Source organism: Lissotriton vulgaris, chromosome 4_1, assembly GCF_964263255.1.
Source record: "Lissotriton vulgaris chromosome 4_1, aLisVul1.2, whole genome shotgun sequence".
In the NCBI taxonomy this organism is placed as follows: domain Eukaryota; kingdom Metazoa; phylum Chordata; class Amphibia; order Caudata; family Salamandridae; genus Lissotriton; species Lissotriton vulgaris.
The window spans coordinates 298,214,248-298,235,779 of NC_141691.1; the positions used below are offsets into that span (position 1 = coordinate 298,214,248).

A 21,532-nucleotide genomic window follows, 5' to 3' on the forward strand; every position below is an offset into this window, starting at 1 on the left:
GTCTGTGTGCCCATATTTGTTTGAGTGCCTCTATTGGGGTTTGTGTGTCCATATGTGTGTGAGTGCCTTTGTTGGTGTATGTGTGTCCATATGTGTGTGAGTGCCTCTGTTGGTATCTGTGTCCATATGTGTGTAAATGTCTCTGTTGGTGTCTGTGTGTGCCTCTGTTCATACGTTAAGTATAATATTACTAATGCCCCTCCTCACATTAAAGAAGGTCCAGGTACAATTTGAAGGAGGCGGAAGGGGAAGCACTCTGTTCTAAAGTCCCCAAATCATGCTTTATAGCGACTAGTGACTGTAACAGTCACAGCGTATAACCTCCACACTGGGCCCACTCCCAAACTGCCATGCATATCCATCTACACATATCTTTTCCAATAAAGTTTACCTACTTGTGTATGCATTGTTTTCTAGTGGTATATGTTGCCACAGTTTATTTGGCATTACATGCACAGTTTACTTTGGGTTACATTATCGTGGTCATAATCTGCTATGACCAGGCCATGAAATGACATTAGGGGATGTCATACATCATTTTAGCAAGCTCATAAATCATAGACACAACAGATCATCAATCAATCCCTTCGCTGTCATAAATAATTTTGGCAGGCTTGTAAATCACGTGTCAGGTCATAAATCACAATGTCTGACAGGTCATAAATCATGTCTGACATATCACAATCAGCTTCTGTTATCTGTCCACCATACTTGTGGCACCTCCTAGTTTGTTCAGGCCATCGTGCATGCCGTTGCATGTGAACATAAAGTTCCCTGTTGGATATCCCCCAACTTGCTCCCTTGTTTGTCCATGTTTGTGCCCTGCCATTTGGCGGGTCTGGGCTGCGACTGGCATCTCCACTTGCTCCCCCTTCTGGCCTGCTCACCCTGCTGTAAGGCATCCCAAGGTGAGTGGTCTTTCTCCTGCACACCGCCCTGCAGGTGTGCCTCCTTACCACCAAATGTACCCCTTCTTAGCCACCACGCCGTGGGGAGGCTTACGTCTCCCTTCGGCTCCCCCATCCTCTTCGTCTCTTCGCCTTGCTCCTTGCTCTTCTTTATATGTTTATAAATATATATATATATACAACTGTCTTTACTCCATTAACTTCTTTTGGGTAGCTTGGGGGACTGTGCACATGCCGGTGGGCATGTGCCTGTTCCGTTGCGGAGCATGGTGTGTAACTGCTACATATATATTATATTACTTATTTATTTTGTTTACTTTCGTTGCAGACTGTCGTCCTTCACTGCTTGTGCAGTCACTTCAACGCAAATCTTTATTTCACACTATACCAACCACATAGCTCCGAGGGTACACATTGCTCATAATTAACATTTCTCCAATTTCAGTGCTGCTCTTAAAAGTCCTAGCTATACATGTGCAACCACTATATTTTAGATGCGTACCTTCTTGTCAGATCACCTATTTTTGGGAGAGACCATTGGAGATCAGCCCTCTCTCTAATCCACCTCAATGTGCCTAAACCTCCTGGTTTACATAATTTGTAGCCTAGGCCATAATTATGACATGTATATTGATGATTCTAAAATTGATTTAATCTTATGTGCTGCCCTGTTTTATCTTCAGGTTTGCAGACAGCAATAGTTCCTTTCGTGTCAATATACTACATATCTTCCCAGAACAAAATTGAATGATCTTTTGCTCCTTAACTACATACCCAGTGTAGTTTAAAGGGTATAACACCTTCTATGCTCATGACGAGCTCAGCTCGTCAAGAGGCACAGCGCTCATGACGAGCTGAGCTCGTCATGAGCCGTGGAATGCTCACACGTGGAGATAATTTCCCTGCTGTAGTGAACGTTCCACGGAAACGGGTGTGGTCATGACGAGCTCAGCTTGTCATGAGCACACGAGCACTGTGCCTCATAACGAGCTGAGCTCGTCATGAGCACGGGGGCGCCATGCGCGTTCCCCCGCCCCCCTCCACAGCGGGGGGAATGCCCTGCGCAGGGGTTAACATTCTATCATTTTGAAGGTCGTTAAACTCTCACATTGTGTATATTTAAAACTATATTTATGCGACAAAATGCATGCTTTCACAGCTTAATGCAGCACAAGATAATACATTCTAAAGCTTTTAAAAATGAGCCAAATGTTACAACAATTTAATTGTTTGAAATTCTGAGGATAAACTTTTACATTTTTACCCTGATTAATGCCATATTTTCTAAATATCTGAGTAATATACAGATCCATCAGCACTCTAAACGTATAACAGATCCATAGTAAGTTGTACATTTTTTCTGATGTTTGGTTTACACAATTACCATCTTAGGAGTATAAGAAACGTGCATAATATTTTAAACAACGTTAATGAGGAATTGAAACAATTCTTGCCATTGTGTGAATACTTAGTGGTTGTTTGATGGATTTTTTAAAAAGTCTGAATGCAACATTTGCTATGATGTTTTTCCAAAAAGGAGGCATTTAATATTTATTGTCCACACGTTTATTGATAAGAGAAGCCACTTATCAACAACTTCTGCAATGTCCATAAATTACTTTAAACTCACCAATACAATTCCTTGGTAAGGAGTCCTTCAACTTGGTGACAAACTATTTACCATTACTACATCGTGCCATACATTAGCTACACATCTATTGCTGTATATTTGAAGATGGTCCATGATATTTCCCTTTTCTGACGTGCATAAGATTATCCAATTCCATATAATCTCTTAGTCCATCAAGAAATAAACTGCAGATGTTTGAGTCACTCGTCATAAAGTTAGCGTCTTACTTGTTAATTGCTTTGGTATTTTAGTCTTTCTGTTTTATATTACAATTTTTTTGTATGGCTTCCTAAATTTCTCTGAATGTTGAAAGATTAAGGACTTGATGTGTGCAGAAAGTATTTATAACCCGATTTAGAGTTTGTCAGGAATGGTACTCCATCTCAACAATGATGGAACACCCTCTCCTCAAGAATGAAAGTCTACCCGCCTCAATTAGAGGCAGGCGGGCCTACAGTTTGGCGAAGGTGGAGAATACTCCATCCCTGCCACCAACAAACACCTCTGACTGACCAACAGATTAATAGCCGCCAGAGGTTTTGTCATTTGAGAAAACACCCATGGTGAGGGGGTATAGATTATTTTATTTTCAAAAACTTACTTTTAAATTTTGTTTTTTAAAATAAGCCAAAGTTGGAAGTTTGGCATTCCGCTAAAAGTTGAAATTTTGACGGAACACTCTGTCAAACCTTCAACGTATTTTCAGGGACTACCATGACTGTGGTCCCTAGAAACATAGGAGATGTTAGCTGGGTCTAAATTTGGCCGGCAGAGTACCCTCACAATTCTCGTAAAGTACTCCATCATGGAAATGGTACTTATTCAGTCCACCAAACTTTAAATCTGAACCGTAGTGTCTTACTTAAAATTTACCAGACTCTGTCAAAAAACTGCCTGATGTCCCATCCGCCATATTACATGACCAAAGCAGTCAATGACGCTCTAAATATGGCAATCAAGATATCAGACACATTTTGACGAAATACAAGGTACTTAGTTTTTACATTCTTTCATTAATCTCAGAAAACAGTCTTCTGTGGAAACCACAATCACATATTATACACTCAAATGCAGGTAATCACCTGCAGGGAATTGCAAATCATCTTCCTGTCTTATAGTCTCAAATCTAACAACATGTAATTTGTATAGATTTTATCTATTAATGTAACATAGAGACATATAACAACTATAGTAACCCTGCATAAAGTATCTTTAAATGTAAATGTAAATGTCCAGTATATTTTTTAAAGCGCGAACAATTACCCGAAGGTGTTTACTACCACATTCTATTTTAGAACATCAGGAAAAAATGCAAACCATACTGCTTCTACTTTTTAACATTTTATGAATGTGACAAGAAGCATGAGATACTACACAAACGTTGTGCAGCTCCGCAACATACCCTACTCCTCTTAGAAGCTGTTCCAAAATTCAAACCCTTCTGCAGCTCTCCAGCTCCTTCTGTTTGACCTCTTGTCTGTAGGTTTTCATTATTGGTCACCAATTCTATTTGATATAATTTGAAAAATTCCGTTGCCTAGCACAGCAGAAAATACATTTGCAGTGCTTAAGATTACATCATCCACCTCCTTTTCGAAATTTAAATTTTTTGCTTGCATTCTTATTAGAAGCCAGGAGGATATAATACATCTGAGTGAATATATTAAGAACACAAATATTAATTTTATTATTTTACTTGTGTGTGATCTTATTTATGACGCTTACTTACCTCTGCCGCTACCTGCTGCTGTTTAGGCAGACAATCCTTCCATCGAAGCGCTATGATATTGTAAATATGAGAGAGCCATGCCACTTTGGGATATGGGTCTGCTTTGAAAAATAATTGAACATTAGGATGGATCAATCAATCAATCAATCAACAAATCAATCTATCAGGGGATTTATAAAGCGCGCTACTCACCCGTGAGGCTTTCTAGGTGCTGGGGGTGGGGCGGGGGGGGGGGGGGTGCAGCTCCAGTTCCATCAAAGAGCCAGGACTTGAGGTTCTTCCTGGAGGTGTGGAGGGTGGGGGAACATCTGATGTTCCAGGCTTTGGCTGCGACGTAGGAGAACGTTCTTCCTCCTGCTCAGGTTCTGCAGATGCAGGGGGTCTCTGTGAGGGCAAGTTCTGCGGAGCGAAGGTTCCTCTTGGGCACGTGGAAGGAGACTCTCTCATTGAGGTATTTGGGTCCGAAGTTGTGGAGGGATTTGTTGGCGTGGGTGAGCAGTTTGAAGGTAACTCTTCTCGACCGTGAGCCAGTGAAGGTCATGTAGGTGTTAGGTCATGTGTTTGTGCCGTGGGGTTCTGAGGACGAGACTGGCTGCGGTGTTCTGGATGGTCTGTAGCCATCATTTTACTCCTAGCATTGTGTAAATACATTTTATTTGTCTGCAGATTCCAACACTGTAAGTGATCTCCATGCAGTGATGACATCCCTGTAATCATCCCAAGCATAAATGTTACAAAAACATACATAGATGAGAGGCTGCAATGGTGACTGGCTGCCATGAGTCACATCTTGGCCAGTACCAAGAGAGATTGTTCAATTTTCTCTTCTGCTGGCATGCTTGCCTGTGTGCCAAAGGTGTGAAGTGCTAGAGTATGCAGAGGGATATTAGCAGAAAACGTATTCGGTCCAAACGCCTTTCTGTGTATAGCCTGCTCAGCTTCATACAGAAGGAGTAGGAGAATATTGATGCCCTCTGTTGAACCTGACAACACTTGGGTGAGGCTTGCTTCAAACTTTTCGCCTACTCAACTTCTTTTGCTGAAATTCGTTTTTGTTTGTTTTAGGACTCTGCACTTTACCACTACTGTCTTTAGGGCTTTTTTACTGTCAGGACATTTAAAATCTAAATACACATAACCTACTTCTTAAATACAGTGCACCTTGCTGCATGAGTCTTTAAGGCCTACCTTAAATGTTTATTTTACTAGGTCGAAATGGCAGTATGAAACTGCACTAAAGGGCGTAATTACAGACCTGAAGCATGTTTTAAAGGGCTACTTTAATAAGAAACCAACTCCCTTGCCCACCTTTCGATTGGGTTTTTTCAAGTCCATCCTGGAACCTTGCAGGACTTCTCAAAACATCATCCACTCACATTGATTTTAAGCTTGTCCATGGTCCGTTGGCAGGTTATTTTGGGTAATAAGGATGTCAGTCCTTCGTGCACATGCAGTTTTCAGGTCTAACTGAAATTGTTGGCTGGCATGACTTTGCCTAGTTGAGAAATTGCCTGACAACCAATTCCTGGTGCATGTCCCTGGTGAACCAATAAATACAGGGATGGCTCTCACAGCCAGTGCTGCAGACAAAATTAGGATCAAGATTGGCTTACTGAAATTAATCTGGACAGCTTTTTCCTGCGGATGAGTGACAGCACCTAATTCCTGGACTTCAACATTGGTCCTACCCCTAGTTCTAGGATCCACATCCCACAAACGACCAACTGACCTTGTTTCTCTGGGTAAGGCTGAAGAACCATCTTGACTCTTATCCTATCCCACTTAAATTGTGATAGTGTGTCCTAGAAATCCATCTAACACCCACAGTGAGAGCTCTTCATACACTTGTATGTCTTGTGAAATATTTTTGTAAATTTGACAGGATAGCGCCAATATTCAAAGAAATCCACTGCTCTTTCTGTCCTCATGTGTCACCTTCAAAAACTGCTTCACCATTTCTAAAGAAAACTAATGATGACACCTCGTGTACCTGGTGACTAATAGCAATATAAGTGAAGGCATTCACAGTGAGTGCAGCAGCAACACTAACACTGCCAGACTAGAATATATGAAGAGCAGAGAAAAAACACCAGATACCATGATTTTTCCTGCTAAAGTCCAAGGGTGTGAAGTTACGCCCCAAATGAAATCTGCCAGACATCACTTTCTTCCAAACAATATCTCTCATTATCTGATGAGTGCCTCCACTCTTTACACTACTGCAACGAACCCTCACCTTTCCACTCTTATCTTACCCACCACCACAAACCATTGCCACCCAGCTCACTGCCACTGACCTCTTGTCTGCCTACTCCTATAATATCCCACTCTGACTGTCTCCATCATTGTCGGCTTCCTTACCACATTGACCCACCCATCCCCTACCATCTCTTGTTGCATAGGTCCACCCTCTGGTGTACAGTGCGCCACACCTTGGGTCAGGCGATGTACATTCTGATGCCTACATTTATAATTCATACGAGTAATGTATGCTTAAGACAAAATCATGAGGTATAATGTTACATGTGTCATTTATCCTATTTATTAATTTTCTGTTTAACGCTTGATTGGTTATCATAGCTTGCTTATCTACTGATATTAGTTCCCTAGTTTGTCTAATGTCACCTTTGCTTTCATGTTACAGAGAAATGCATGTAACGTCGCTAAGTGAATAAGCAGCAAACAGAAGTTATCGCACAATTATTATTTCTTGCTCGGTGTATTGTTGCAAGCAATGAATTCCAACATAACACCCATAATAGTTTGTTTGAGGTACTCGAACCAAATTGGAGCCATTCATATGTATTGTGTCCTAAATATAATTTCCAATAACATTGTCCCATTGGATGTAGATTTTCAGTTATCTACACTCCAGCAATATTGTGGTGTGATTATTCAAGGCAGTATTTGAAATACACTATGTATTAAAACGATCTCTTATTCCACCCTCTGGTAATATATGTTAACAACTGGCCAAGAAGGGATGATATTTGGGATAAACTGTCCATAACAACACAGTGCAGTCCTGCTTTTGATCTCACAACTTCGCCCAAGTGTTCCTTTTATATAAACAGAATTAATTTGTGTCAGGTTTAGCTGTAAAATGATGTAGGTCAGAATTGGTACTTAGCAGGTAAAAAAATGAATTCCAATCTCTACAATACCTCGATTTAACCCCAGCCACCCGCATGTGTGGACGGAGTTTCTTCCCAGGTCAATGACCTTGTCAGCATTGGCTCTTTCTTAATGCATACCCTCGAGAATACTGTAGAACGCATGCGTTCAAGGGATGGGGACACTGTTTTGAATATCCTGTACAGTAGGCCTTGCTCTTTCCTCCAGTGCTCCTCAGCAGAAGTCAGACAGTTCACAGTGCTACTGTTTACATTCTGCCTATAGCCTGAAAATATAACAATAAATCCTCGTTGAATCTTTTAGGATCTTTTTCACATGCCTCCTACAGTTAAATAAGCTACTGCTTCATCGCTCCCACGATAATCATAGCCCTCCTTTCCATCACTCCCCTTACTTTTGTGTTCAAATGTTTCTAAATCCCCCATCGAACATGGCACAGACAGCCCTCCTTCCAGTTTTCACAGCCAATGAATGTCCTCTCTGGCTCTGAAAATCTGGGTCAAGAAGTCCTTCCATTGAAAATAATTGCCTGTCGCGTTTGCTACCTTGCCAGGTATTATGTATCGCACACCATATTTTTTCGTAGTACATTGATACATAGTAGAATGTGTGTGAAGAGCAACCAACAATGTTCCTGGGTAGGGTCGAATTCTTACAGTAATGTGGAATGGAGGACACCACTGAGGCAACCCAAAGATTTCTTAAAATTAATCATAATCTGCTTTGTCGGTCTGGCATCAGACAAGACCATTCGATATTACTAAAATGATATGTATAATATAGTTACTCAAAGAGGCTTTCAGACACCTATCTTCATCCACTGGTCTGTTGTTGAGTCATTCGCATTTTGCTTCTGCCCACCACAGCGCGCAGGAAGAGGCAGTGGGTCTGCTTTCTTAAGCAATTGGTTAACTTTGCATTCAATGACAGTATTTTGCTCTCTTGCGAAGGGCACATCTGCACACACACTAGTTCTCTTCAGTGCCTGTGTTTTACTTTAAAATTAGTGTAGTCTTACCTTTGTGTTTAAAGCCTAATGTTATAGCAGGGCACTTCTGATGCACATTGTGGTCCATATTTATCATTTTTCTCACAGTGAAATGCGGAAAGCTACCTTGCTTTGCTGTGTGCTTCAAAGAGCAGCAATGTTGTGTATTTAACATTATACGGTGCATTCCTGTCCTTTCCTATTGCTGGCACACTTTTGGCTGCTTAGTGCCAACACAGGCACCCTTGCATCATGGTGCATGGGTGCTTGCATTGTAGGCAGGATTGTTTCTGGGCAGGCAGGAACACCATCCTGATCCAAAACAATCCTCAGAGAGATTTTCAGAATTCAGCAATAGTAGAAAGAGGAAAAAACAAGACAAAATAAAGATATTTATTCTCGTTAAACCTTACCTGGGCACACATAGCATTTTGACACATTTCCAGGTCTACCACTAATGGTAACCCAGGTCTACCACTAATGGTAACCCTGGGAATGACCAAAATACATGAGCGGATGCGTGGGAACACCTACGCTTCACCCGTGGAATGCCTCCCTGGAGTATAGCAATGCAAGGCAGCGATTTGTGTTGCCTTGCATTACTCCAGATTTACCAAGCAATGCAGGGCCATGCAAGTAGGCCTTGTGCGGCTTGACAAATCTCACTTAGGTTTTGCATCAAATTTGCACCCCCTTGCATGGCACAAGAGTGACATGAAACATTGATAAATGTGGCCATCTATCTTCATCAGATCGTATTTCCTGCCAATGCTGTTGCAAATTCCTTTTGGAGTGTTTTGCTTTTTGACTGCTGCTATTTCACAGCATACTAGATTGAGTACATTTTAAACTGTTTTATAGTAACTTCTCCTGTTTTAATTTTATTCTTTCTCCCCTTCTTTCTTGCCTTTTTTCATTCCTAATTTCTTTCTGCCCTTCCATCCTTCTTTCTTTTTTCTTTCTTTCCAAACTTCTCATCTTTTTTCCTTCTTCCTTTCTTTTTCTTTCCTTTTTACCTTTTCATTCATTTCCTTTCTTCTTTTCTTTCTCTTTCTTCTCTTGTTCTATCCGGTTTCCTACTTACTTTCTCTTTTCTTCTCCCTTTGTTCCTTTCAGTTTTTACTCTTTCCTTCCCTTTTATTTTCCTACTCTTTCCTTTCTCTCTCTTTCTCTTTCTTTCTTTTTTCTTTCCTTTTTCATCTTTCTTTTCCTTCTCTTGCCTTTGTTTGTTTGTTTGTTTCTTTCTATTTTCCTTCCTACTTTCTTTTTCTTTCCTCCTTTCATTGTTGACTTCTTCCATTCTTTCTATCCTTATCTTGCTCCTTCTTACTTTCATACTCTCACTCCTTCTTTCCTCCAACTGGCATACCTTCTTTTTTACTTCTACCATTCCTTCTTTCTTTCCATCTCTCTTGCAGGGCCGGACTGGTAACCAAAACCGGCCCTGGCAAAGTGCTCAGCCGGCCCCCCCTCCCTACCCCCAGGGGTGGGGGGGGGGCGGCCGCGCTCTCTGCCAGGGCCGGTTTTCGGCCGATTTTGTTACAGGGCCGTTTTTGCAGCTATGCTACAAAACGGCCCTGTAACAAAAACGGCCCCCAGGGGCCCCAAACCGGCCCCCACCCGTACGGCCCACCGGGGGATTGCCCGGTGCCCAAAACGGCCAGTCCGGGCCTGCTCTCTTGCATTCTTTCGTTCTCTCGTTCTTTCCTACTTTCGTTTTGTATTTCTTTCTCTTTTTTCTTCTTTCTTTCCTTCTCTTTCTTTCTTTCCATCCTTCTTCTCTTCTCTCTCTCTCTCTTTCCTTCTGCCTTTCTTTTCTTCTCTCTTTGATTCCTTCTCTCTTTCCTTATCCTTTTCCTTCCTTCTCTCTTTTTCCATTATTTTCTCTTGTTCCTTTTCTTTCTTTCTTAAAGGCAAGATCCTTGCAGCAAATGTCAGACCAGATTGCTTTTCTAGGTCTGTGTTATCCAAGGCCTTTGAATTTTACTAAAAGTGTTCATAACATAGTTCCTTATAGCTAGTCTTCATCCATTACTCTGTATTTAGTGTCATTCACATTTTTCTTCCACCCACTCCAGCATGCATTAAGGGCCAGTGTATAAGCGCCTTCCTATTGCGGAGCGGAACCGAAGGGTTGACTACATGGAGAAATTCAATTTTTAGACACAAGTGAAATATCAGTGGGACATCACCCTGACACCTAAAGAAGTCTGCACATTATAATTTAAGGAAGCTATTGTCTTATTTTAACAAAATGAAGGACTGCTTAACCTATTACGTGAAGTTTACCACAATTGGAGGTTGGCAATAATACAGCAAGAACCATTAGCTCTTGAGTCCTGGAATCAGCTCTGACGGGCTTAGGAGTATGTCTACCATCTTTACTGTGACCGGGAACAATATCTAACGTCGGAGCCATAAAAGGCAGATCCGTAGAACTGAACAATTGTCCAACTGAATGGGGGAGATGGTGTCAGCGTACGTCATCTCCTGAACAGATTGTATCCACAATTAGAGACAGCAAGAAAAGTTCTTTGCAATAGACGGGCCCCTGATGAAGGCAGTAGTGCCGAAACACGCATAGTTCTCATCTACTGCTTGCCCTCATCAAGTTAACATCTTCTGCGTGCTCTATCAAATCAATTGAGGAGTATTGTACATGATCATTGAAAAAAATCATTTTGACAATATCAAGAAGATTTTCCTTATGTTATTATTTAATTTCATGTACTGTTGTTGTTATTTAAATGGAAATATTTAAAAATACTTGATTGTGTCTTGAACAAAATAACTCAAACAAATTAATAAACAAAATTTTATACAGATAAAAGATAAAAAATAAATAAAAAATATATTTTTCTAAAGTAATGTGGTTATTCATAATTTCATGAATGTTATAAAATGTGGCTACTATGTATTTGCACTTAGATTATGTGTGGGTAAATAGAATCTTGCTATTGGTCTCTTTACATAAAATTCTAACTATCCCTGCGCATAGCAAGCATATTTGTTTTGTGGGGGTCCCCTTTTTTCAAATAGTATAAGCCAACTTCAGCCATTGGATGACTTCAAAATGATTTACGGCATGCCATCCTCTGACAAGCAACACTTTCACACACAAAGTACTTACCTTCAGTGCCACGGAGTACTTTGATAATGTGTGGTTTTCTTAGGCAAAAATGTTTTACCGGTAGCAAATGATTATTTTTGGGGATTGTCGAGGGCCCAGTATATTCCCAAACAATTCAGATTTGCAAAAACCATGACAAAACAAAACAAGAATTGCAAGAAGGTTGATTGCCAATGTCAGATGCTTGTTAGTAATGTGAACAAGGATGAAGACACGCTTTTTAAACATTCATGGGGTTCATAAATGTAGCAAGGCATACACTGGCATAATGGATTAACAATTCATGCATGCAAGGCCAAGGCCAAGTAAATAAAAATAAATCGTCTTTTATTTAGAAATAAGCGCAGACCAGTGTGAAAACTCAATAAAGGATGTCGGGGATAATTAGCCTCCGTGGAGGATCGATCATTATTTAACTCATATGACTAGTGATGTCATGAATAGAAAACCAAAACATCATAAATAGGGCTTCCAGTTTTCAGTTTTTACAGATTGTTACTGATAAATACAGACAGAAAACAACCTGCTTACTGTCTGCATTTATTTCTAAAAGCGGAAAAATATGGAAAATGTTACTTATTGTAAGTGACTCTCCTCGTCCTCTTTCATGAATTCCAGACGAACTGCAAAGCAGACACCATGGGTATTTAAAAGCAAGATCATATTCCTTTAAATACAGGCATATGTTAACATATATTTCTTCATGGTGTTAATATTTACCTGTAAGGTGTAGTGTTCTGTTATATTTGGGCACTTAATTTGCCAATCAAAGTATAAATGAATCTATATTAGTTAAATAAATGTGGAAATATACAATTTTACGACTCTATTCATGATCAAAACATAAAATAAATATGAATAAATACCAACAAAATGTTCAAAGTATGAATATGGATAAAAACAGATGGACATTTAAAAAACAATACCATAACACTGGGAGCCCTAATCATAAAAAACAATACAAATGTCTCTCGTATATAACTTACTTAGCCATGTGCTAAGTAGTTTTTGGATAAAAATCAGCACCAAACATAGGCCCAATTCATATTTTCACCTGCATGTGTAAGATGAACTTGTACTTGATTTTTTTATCCAAATTCTCATATTATAATTACAAAAATTAATTTAAAGCAGGGCCACTGGAATTATGTGGAAGGCAGACCCAAACTATGTGGCAGGAGTGACTAAATTATGCAGTAAGAAAAGATCAATTACTTGGCCTAATGTGGCTCATTTTGTGATAGTTTTACTTCATTTGTTTGTCACTTTTATACACGTTAGACCTGTCTTGGGAAATGTTTCATCTCATTAGCAGCAGTTTATTCTAGAAATACTTGAGTAAATACCTGAAAGTCATCCTTGGCGAAGGGCCTTCTGGTGCACAGCAACACACTTTGTTGTATTTTGATAACAATTAGTCAATTTGGACTAGAAATTGCTTTTTGTTAAAATCTGTAGATTATGCATCAGATAATGGATTATGTGGCAAAGGCAGCAAGTCTATAATTAGGCGAAAAACACTGTGACCACAGATTCCCATATCTCCAGTGGCCCTGATTTAAACTCATAAATACATTCCCTCTGTAATAGCATGTGGAAACTAATGCGATCCATTGAGCAGAGAGTGTACACCTTTTGATTTTGGGGGCTTTGTGAGGTTGTGAGATGATAGTTCAATGCATTTTTGCAGTTCAGCCCTACCCTGACTGCAGTTGCATATGTAATCCTGCCAAGTGAATGTGTAAATCTATTTCTACATTGAGAATGGAACTAGCTGATCCTCTTCCTCACCAAGGACCCCCACACAGCCAAAACCAACCTCCACGAAGGAATGAAGGCCATCGCCGAATGAATGAGGAACAGCCGACTGAAGCTGATCTCGGACAAGACGGAGGGCCTCATCCTCGGATCCACCCCCTCTGCCTGGAATGAATCCTGGTGGCCGACCGCACTGGGAACAGCTCTAACACCCACCAACAACGCATGCAACCTAGGGATCATCCCCGACTCCACCCTCTCCATGTCTAAGCAGGTCAACACTGTCTCTTCCTCCTGCTTCAACACCCTACGCAAGATCTACAAGTGGATCCGACCCGAAACGAGAAGAATGGTAACCCAGGCCCTCCTCAGCAGCAGGTTGGACTACGGAAATGCCCTCTATGCAGGAGCCTGGGCAAAACTCCTGAAACGGCTTTAACACATCCAAAACACCTCTGCACGCCTGGTCCTTGACATCCCCCGCCACAGTCACATCACGCCCCACCTGAGAGACCTGCACTGGCTCCCAGTCAACAAGAGTATAACCTTCAAGCTCCTACCCAACGCACACAAGGCACTCCACAACACCGGACAAGCGTACCTCAACAGCCAACTCAGCTTTTACACCCCCATCCGCCAGCTCTGCTCCTGAAACACACTCCCCATTCCCCAACAGCAGACACCCAAGACCTGCTGACCTTCAGAAGACTTCTCAAGACCTGGCTTTTCGAGCAGAAGTCTTCTGCAGGTCAGCAGGATATGAGTGTGTTCTATCAATCAATCAATCAATCAATCATAGCATTTGTAAAGGGCACTACTTACCCGTGAGGGTCTCAAGGCGCATTCCCCACCCCCCAGCGCCTTGAGACCCTCACGGGTAAGTAGTGTGCTTCACAAATGCTATGATTGATTGATTGATTGATTGATTGATCGAACACACTCATATCCTGCAAGGGAAAGATGAAAAACTATATCCCCAAGGACAGCAAAAAAAAAAAGAAGCACACACATATAAAGTTGCTGATTGATTTTTGCTCGTGTAAGTGCATATCTTTATATTTGTTTGCGCAAAAATGGAATTCACAAAGGAATTTAGGAATATTCTTTGGGAAATTGCAGCAATTGCAGCTACCCAAGAGTATAACTAAAATCCTTTGTTAATTTCAATAAAGTCAAGAATGCACTTCAAGTGCAAGAGGAAACCTACAGATATACATTTCTTATGTTTTCTTTTGGCCCATAATCATAGTCTCCTTTCAACATTTATTAAGTAGAGGGTAGCAGAATATTAACATTATTCAGAAGAGCATATCAGGAAAACCACAGTGATGAGTGGGCAGGTTGGACAATAAAGCAACTGTTGACTTGGTGCATGTGGATGTTTGGTACTTATTTATGCTGCTCATCAGCTTAAAGAGGAGTGACCTCTGTTTGTTTCTGCGAGGCATGCTGTATTCAGGTATGGACTTAAATCTCTGCTCACTCTCCATCCATATTTTCCAATTGCGGGTGTCATTGTCCTTTGTAAATAGTGGTTTCTATTCCTTCCTTAGTATCGCCTTGTCTACATTTGTAACCTTCCATTAGGACTGGCCCTTTTACTTGTGTAGTTACACGTATATTTTCTTTACAGTCTGTCAGCACTATTTTCCTTAATGATTTTCTCCAATAGCGCAACACAGGCGCCATGCTGCCCTGCTTACCAGAATCTTTCAATATTGAAAAAATTGACTTCGGTGAGCCGCCATGAAGAAAAGATAGTTGAGACTTGCCCAAGTCTATTTTTTCAATATCGTAAGCTTTTAGTAAGGAGCACCCCACAGACAACGTGCTGTGCTGCTTAAAAAAATCTTATAATATTAAAAAAATGGACTTCAGCGAGACACGCATTTCTTTTTCTTCGTTGCGGCTCTCTGAAGTCTATTTGTTCAATATTGTAAATGTTTAGTAAGCAGCACGCCGCAGGTGGCAACCTGCATTGCTTACCAAAAAATACAATACTGAAAAAATAGACTTCGGCGAGCCGTGATGAAGTAAAGGAAGGCTTGGCTCAATGAAGTTGATTTTTTCCGAAATGTTAAGCTTTTAGTAAGCAGTGTGGCACAGGCGGTATGCTGAGCTGCTTACTAAAATCTTGCAAGACTGAAAAAATAGACTGCGGCGAGCCGTGCCTTTCTTTTAATTGCCGCGGCTCACTGCATCTGACTCCTCCTCCTCCCAATTCACTCCCTCTCTTCCACTGCAACAGGGAGCAATGCACTATGTTTCGCAGTTCCGAGAGCTTAACCTATTGATATGGTAAATAACAATGCTTTTTATTTATCTGTTTTAAAAACAAACACATAAATAAACTGCATTGTGATTTACAATGCCAATACCTTAAACTCTCGCAAATGCAAGACCTATTGCTCTGCAAATGCTTGTTCTTACATAAAGCTGTTCCTGTGGGTGAAAACTGGACAAGGTCTGAACTTCAGATTTTTTGTTTGGTCACCAAATGATCGAGCAGCAGGCGTATTACTGCTATTAAGTCTATGAAATTCTTCAAGCCCTTAACCTACCATCCGAAGTCAGGAGTAGGAAGAAAAGAACAACAAGACATTTCCACGTCTAGGAATACCTAGCTACAGTTTCCATTGGTTCCTCTTGACTATCACAGCTGCCAAGCCTCTTCAGAACCGACAAGCACATAAAAAGTAATCAAAGCAAAACAGTCAGCATGATTAACACCATCGGTATTCATGACGAGCTCAGCTCGTCATGAGGCACAGTGGCGCTGTGCTCATGACGAGCTAAGCTCGTCATGACCACAGTAGCGCTCCCACGCGGGGATAATTCTCCTGCTGTGCTGAACGTTATAAGAAACGGGCGTGGTCATGATGAGATTAGCTCGTCATGAGCATAGCGTCACCGTGCAGCCTGAAGAGCTGAGCTAGTCACGAGCACCGCGGCGCTGCGCGTGGTCCCCCTCCCCCCACCCTGCTGGGCAATTGGCCCCACGGCGAAGGGGTTAACCCACTGCTCCGGGACAACATTGATGAACTTTCTAGTTTGAGCTCGACCTAACTGTATCTCTGGACGCATGGCGTCTTCTCCTCTTCAAAAGTCACAAGACACTTGCATTCTAGTTTTGCCTCCAAGATCAGTGCTCTTCAGCTGGATAATTAGTATGTTAGTAAATACCAGCTTCTTTGACGTATTTCCAAAGGCTAAAATAATCTTTTCACCAAATGTCCCTAAATGTTCAATCCCCCACCTCAGCCGTAAAGTTACCTAGGAAAAATCTAGTTGGACTTTGCTTCTAGACACTAAATTCTTGTGTTTAACATATTGGAAAATCAGCAGGGAGAGAAGCTCTAATATTGGATGAGCGCTTCCAACCTGATTGTCCTAGTACATTCAGCTGATAGACCGGAATCTTGTGGTAAAGCGGAATCTACAGTGGGGTCCACGTTTGTAGTTTGGAAGGCAATGGGAATGGCTTGGTCCACGAAAGCATGTAAGAGAATTGCCTTATGAAATTGTTGAAAATGGTCTTCTTGGCCGAGCCCAAAAGTGTGAACAGTTAGCATTTCTGGACATGTTGTACGTCTGATGAGACCCTGACCTAATCTTTTAAGCAATTATGTATCAATGAGTGAACTCTCTGTGATTTGGTTGTGCACCTTATAGGAAGTGAGTAATATGCACTTGGGCCCCCATGCATCATTGTTTCATTTTGCACTTCCTAATTTGCGATTTTTAGGGAATCGCAAATTAGGAAATGCAAAAGGGGATGCATGTACATTTTCGCAAAATATTTGAGAATCGGTAAAAATCGCAATTTTTACCGATTCTCAAATATTATGCGATAAGCAAAGTGCAAATTCGCAATTCCCATTTATTCCTATGGGCTAAAATGCCCATAGGAATGAATGGGAATTACGAATTCGCAATTTGAAATCGCAATTCAGCAATGCATTTCAAGGGTGGAGAGGGGGGTCCAAATGACCCCCCCTTCACCCATGAAATGTACTTTTGAGTATAAGTTACATACACACATGTCCTAAGGACATGTGTGTCTGTAACTTTACAGTTTAAAAAATGCATGTTTGTGCTTTTTTAAACAATTTCGCAAATTACCACGAGGTTCAACTTCGTGGTAATTTGCACTTGCAATTTCAAATTTCGCAATTTGAAATCAAATGATGCATAGCATTTTAGAAATCGCAAAATAGCGATTTCTGAAATGCTATCGCATTTTTAGAAACCGCAAAAAAGTTGCGATTTCTAAAAAAGCATGATGCATCTCAAAAAGCATTTTTTGAATCGCAAACGGCCGATTTTAAGGATTTGCACCGTTTGCGACTCCAAAAATGCTTTATGCATGTTTGCCTAAATGTGGTGTTGCATACATTATTTTTATCAACAGTTCAGGCACTATAAACATTTAGTAGAATACGTTGTTGGCGGGAAATATGGTGCTTGACTCAGGAAGAGAAAAAAAGAGTGTATGTGTGAGGGAGAGAAAGAGAGACAGAGAGTGTGTGTGTGTGTGTCTGTGTGTGCTCACGCACGCGCCCGTGCCCATGCACACACTGATAGAGTGGCCTTTTATGCTGCACTCAGGCCTCGCTCCTTACAGTGCTTTGATTTATAATAATGCTTCAAACTACCATGGACAGCCTCCATGAACAAATGGAAATGTCATATTACTCACCTGTAAATAATTCAGTGTCTGTCAGCTTCTGAGATTTGTGACCATTTATAGCTTAAGAAGATGCAGTAGACGCGATGATAAATAGGCAACTGTAGACATTGATGGGGTTGTTTATTTTTTTCAACAGGAACATTTCACACCCGAATGCAAGTTCAAGGAGTCAGTATTTGAAAACTACTATGTGACGTACTCTTCAATGACATACAGGCAGCAATCTGGCAGAGGATGGTATTTAGGTCTGAACAAGGAAGGCGAAATTATGAAAGGAAACCATGTAAAGAAAAACAAGCCTGCAGCTCACTTTCTTCCAAAACCATTAAAAGGTAAAACGGTGTGAAGATGAGACTATTTCATCGGTATTCATAGAGAATTCGCTGTGAAAGATGTATGGATTTACAGCTAGATTCATCATTGTCCCTTTTTGCGAGTCCTTAATAGCGATTATTAAGGAACCGCTATTAAGGACTTGTAAAACGGGATTCATGTAGGAATCGCTAAATAAATTGCGATTCCTACACATTCCTTATTTGCGATTAGAAAACTGCTAATCGCAAATAAGGAATAACTCCCCATTCTTTAGGCCCATAGGAATGAATGGGGAGTTATTCCTTATTTGCTATTAGCAATTTGCTAATCGCAAATAAGGATGCGACTTCAAGGGTGCCAGAGGTGTCCAAAGGGCACCCTGTAGCACCCCTGAAATGAAAATGTAGACTGATGTTGCGCACACACATTTCCAAAGGACATGTGTGTTTGTAACATACAACTGAGAAAAATGCACAAAAGTGCATTTTTCTCAGTTTTCGCTATTTACCACGAAGTCAGACTTCGCGGTAAATAGCGGCCAAAAAAAGCGATTTCGCAATTTTTAAATGCTTCTTGAATTGCATTTAAGGAATCTCTAATTGAGATTCCTTAAATGCAATTATTCGCAAATATGCGATTTCTACAAATGCGATTTTTGCATTTGGGGTGATGAATCCCAAATGCAAAAATAGCACTCTCAAAGGGCCAGATTCTCAGAATCTGGCCCTTTGCGAGCCGTTTTCGGCTTGATGAATCTGGCCATTTGTCACTGGTGTTTCTTCCATTAGCCAAAAACGAAATGTGTGTTTAAATTGCATAGTCATATGTTGATTTAACAATCTGTGTAGGTTAATTGATCAGTGAAAGGCACTGCATATTGATTTGTATGTTGCTAATATTTGTCTAATCTATTAATCATCTTGTATTTTTCATTAACCTTCTGAATAGTTGTGCATATTTGGTATGCCGCAAAATACAAATATTGCAGTTTCCAATTAAGAATAAGACAGTATAACATATAGCTCTTGGTATGTATTCCATCCAGTGGAGACTCTGTATAGTAAACCCTATAGATGATGCCAGTGTAATTATTATTTGGATCCTAAAAGCATAAGTCTAAGAAATAGAACTCTTACAGGCCCACATAGTCCAGTGCGCCTCTCTATCTGGTGAAAACATTTCTCAGAATAGCTGACCTAGAAAAATGCTCATTTAATATTCCTTGTTAGCCCACGGGAAGACCCATTGCTCAGTTGCCTTTTGAGGTGGAATTTTTTAGCTCTTTGCCTATTCTATTGATTATGATATTCCTAAAGATAAGTAGGGTTTCCGTTGAGTTTTGAACACGTTTACTGTTCCATATATGTCATGAGTTTCCTGCAATAGCATCTGTTTTATATTCGCTGAACTAATTTATTTCTTTAAAAAGATTTCAAGAAGCAGCCGTCAGGACTGGTAAATATTTGTAATTGTAGCTTTTCTTTATTATTTATGTATTATACAGTGCTAATTGTTTTCCCCGTAAACGAACACTCTTTAAAAACCAAAACAAACAGTACTCAAAAGCAACTCAGATGTAAATGGACTAAGAAGAGGGCACACAATCAGGTCAAATCGCCAGACTGAGAGAAACGTTTAGATCAAGAGCTAGGTACAAAATACCAAATGTATGAAATTCGCATATAAAAAACAGTACAACATGCATCGTCCTCGGTGAGCGGCCATGAACAAAAGATAGGTGTAAAGTACATTAAAATAGCCAGCCACGTTTCAATGAGTTGATACATGTATGTTGGAGTATTTAAATGTGTTCACAATGGCAAACGGGTATTGTGCTGGTCCCTAAAAAACAGAACTTAACACTACAGGAGCATGGATAGATATGTCTGTACACCACGCAAACTCACCCTATTATCCCCTTCACCAGCAGAAAGTATGATGTGGTAGAAAAGGAGGATAGACTTCGCCTGCTAAAAAACGAATAATACTAGTAATGAGAGGTCATTTTTATATGGCACACTCCAAACTGAATATTTTGTGGGCACTGAAAATAGCGGCATTATATGGCCCGAAACAATGATACTGACTTATTTGTCTGCTGAGATTCAAGCCTCGGACCTACACGCCTGTGGATGGCTGCTCAGCCAACCCAGCTACCTTGCAGCCTGCCAGAGAGGCTTGTGTATCCATCACAGGCACTGGAGAAAGAGCTGTGGAAGTTCTCAGATCTGGGCCTATCAGTGTAACCCCAGGGCCTCGTTGCGAGATGCCTCCTAGTTAGAGAGAGACATTCTGCAGCCCCCGGAGGAAACGCCCAATTAAGACATCACGCAGTTTTGGTACTGGAATTATGGAAAACATGTAAGACCCAGCATTACTGGATGCAATTATGAATCTTCTCCGATTTTGTTGCCGTTTCCGTACATATTTTGTTTTCCCAGGTGCATTCTCACTCCTGGTAAAATGCATAGTGGGGCGGGAGGCATCTCCTATAGGAATACTGCACTGCCGGACGTGTAATAGAGTTATAAGCGAGGAGGATACACTTTGAAGCAAGTAATTTATTAATGAGATGCTTAGTCCTCACATTTCTTTCAGTTTTTTATACGCACTAAGTAGGTATTAACTAAATGAATACTACAGATTGACCTGATCCCCGCAGGGGAAAATAACTCGGGCCCAAAGCTTGCCCCCATGGGCTGTGATGGTGGATGCTCTGATGCTGGTTTCCCACTATTGGCCCCAGCCTGCGACAGTGTCTGTGGATGTCTTATTGTGTGTAATCCATTGTCGGCGACTCTTTGAAAGTGTAGTGAGAACCATCTAAGGACGTCTATAGGCTGCACTCATGGATGTAAATATATTATTTGTGCTGGAGAGATGCTCGAGATTGCTTCACTCAACTTTCCACAATTTAATCCCGAGAAAACATCACTGGAGATTCAAAGTATAAAAAGACATCACCTCTTAGCTTAAAGATAAATTTGTGAGAAAAATCTGGCATCTTGTTTAAAATTAAATCCTAGGAAGCCACACTGTCACTGGATCACCTTTACACCAGTTCATGGCCAGAGGAATATATATCCGCGTAAACCAATAGACAGAGACACCTGTTACACTGATCAGACACCTTTTTCCAAGTACTTAGCTGTCTCCTCCCAGTAGGATGAATGTTTCGATCAATAAGTAGAAGGTACTCCTGGCCCACCAAACTCGGGGGCAGGAAAGGAATCTCTTTTAGCGTTTTTG

General features: G+C 40.8%; 1 protein-coding gene across 11 annotated transcripts in view; it reads left to right on the forward strand.

Annotated features, from left to right (window-relative positions):
- FGF13 (fibroblast growth factor 13) overlaps positions 1 to 21,532 on the forward strand; it is a 1,000,232-nt gene that overhangs the window by 956,488 nt on the left and 22,212 nt on the right. For all 11 annotated transcript variants that reach the window (XM_086918621.1, XM_086918627.1, XM_086918625.1 and 8 more), the window contains one exon: positions 18,105 to 18,300. In XM_086918621.1, coding sequence (XP_086774747.1) covers positions 18,105 to 18,300 — 196 coding nt within the window. The remainder of the gene's footprint in view (positions 1 to 18,104; positions 18,301 to 21,532) is intronic.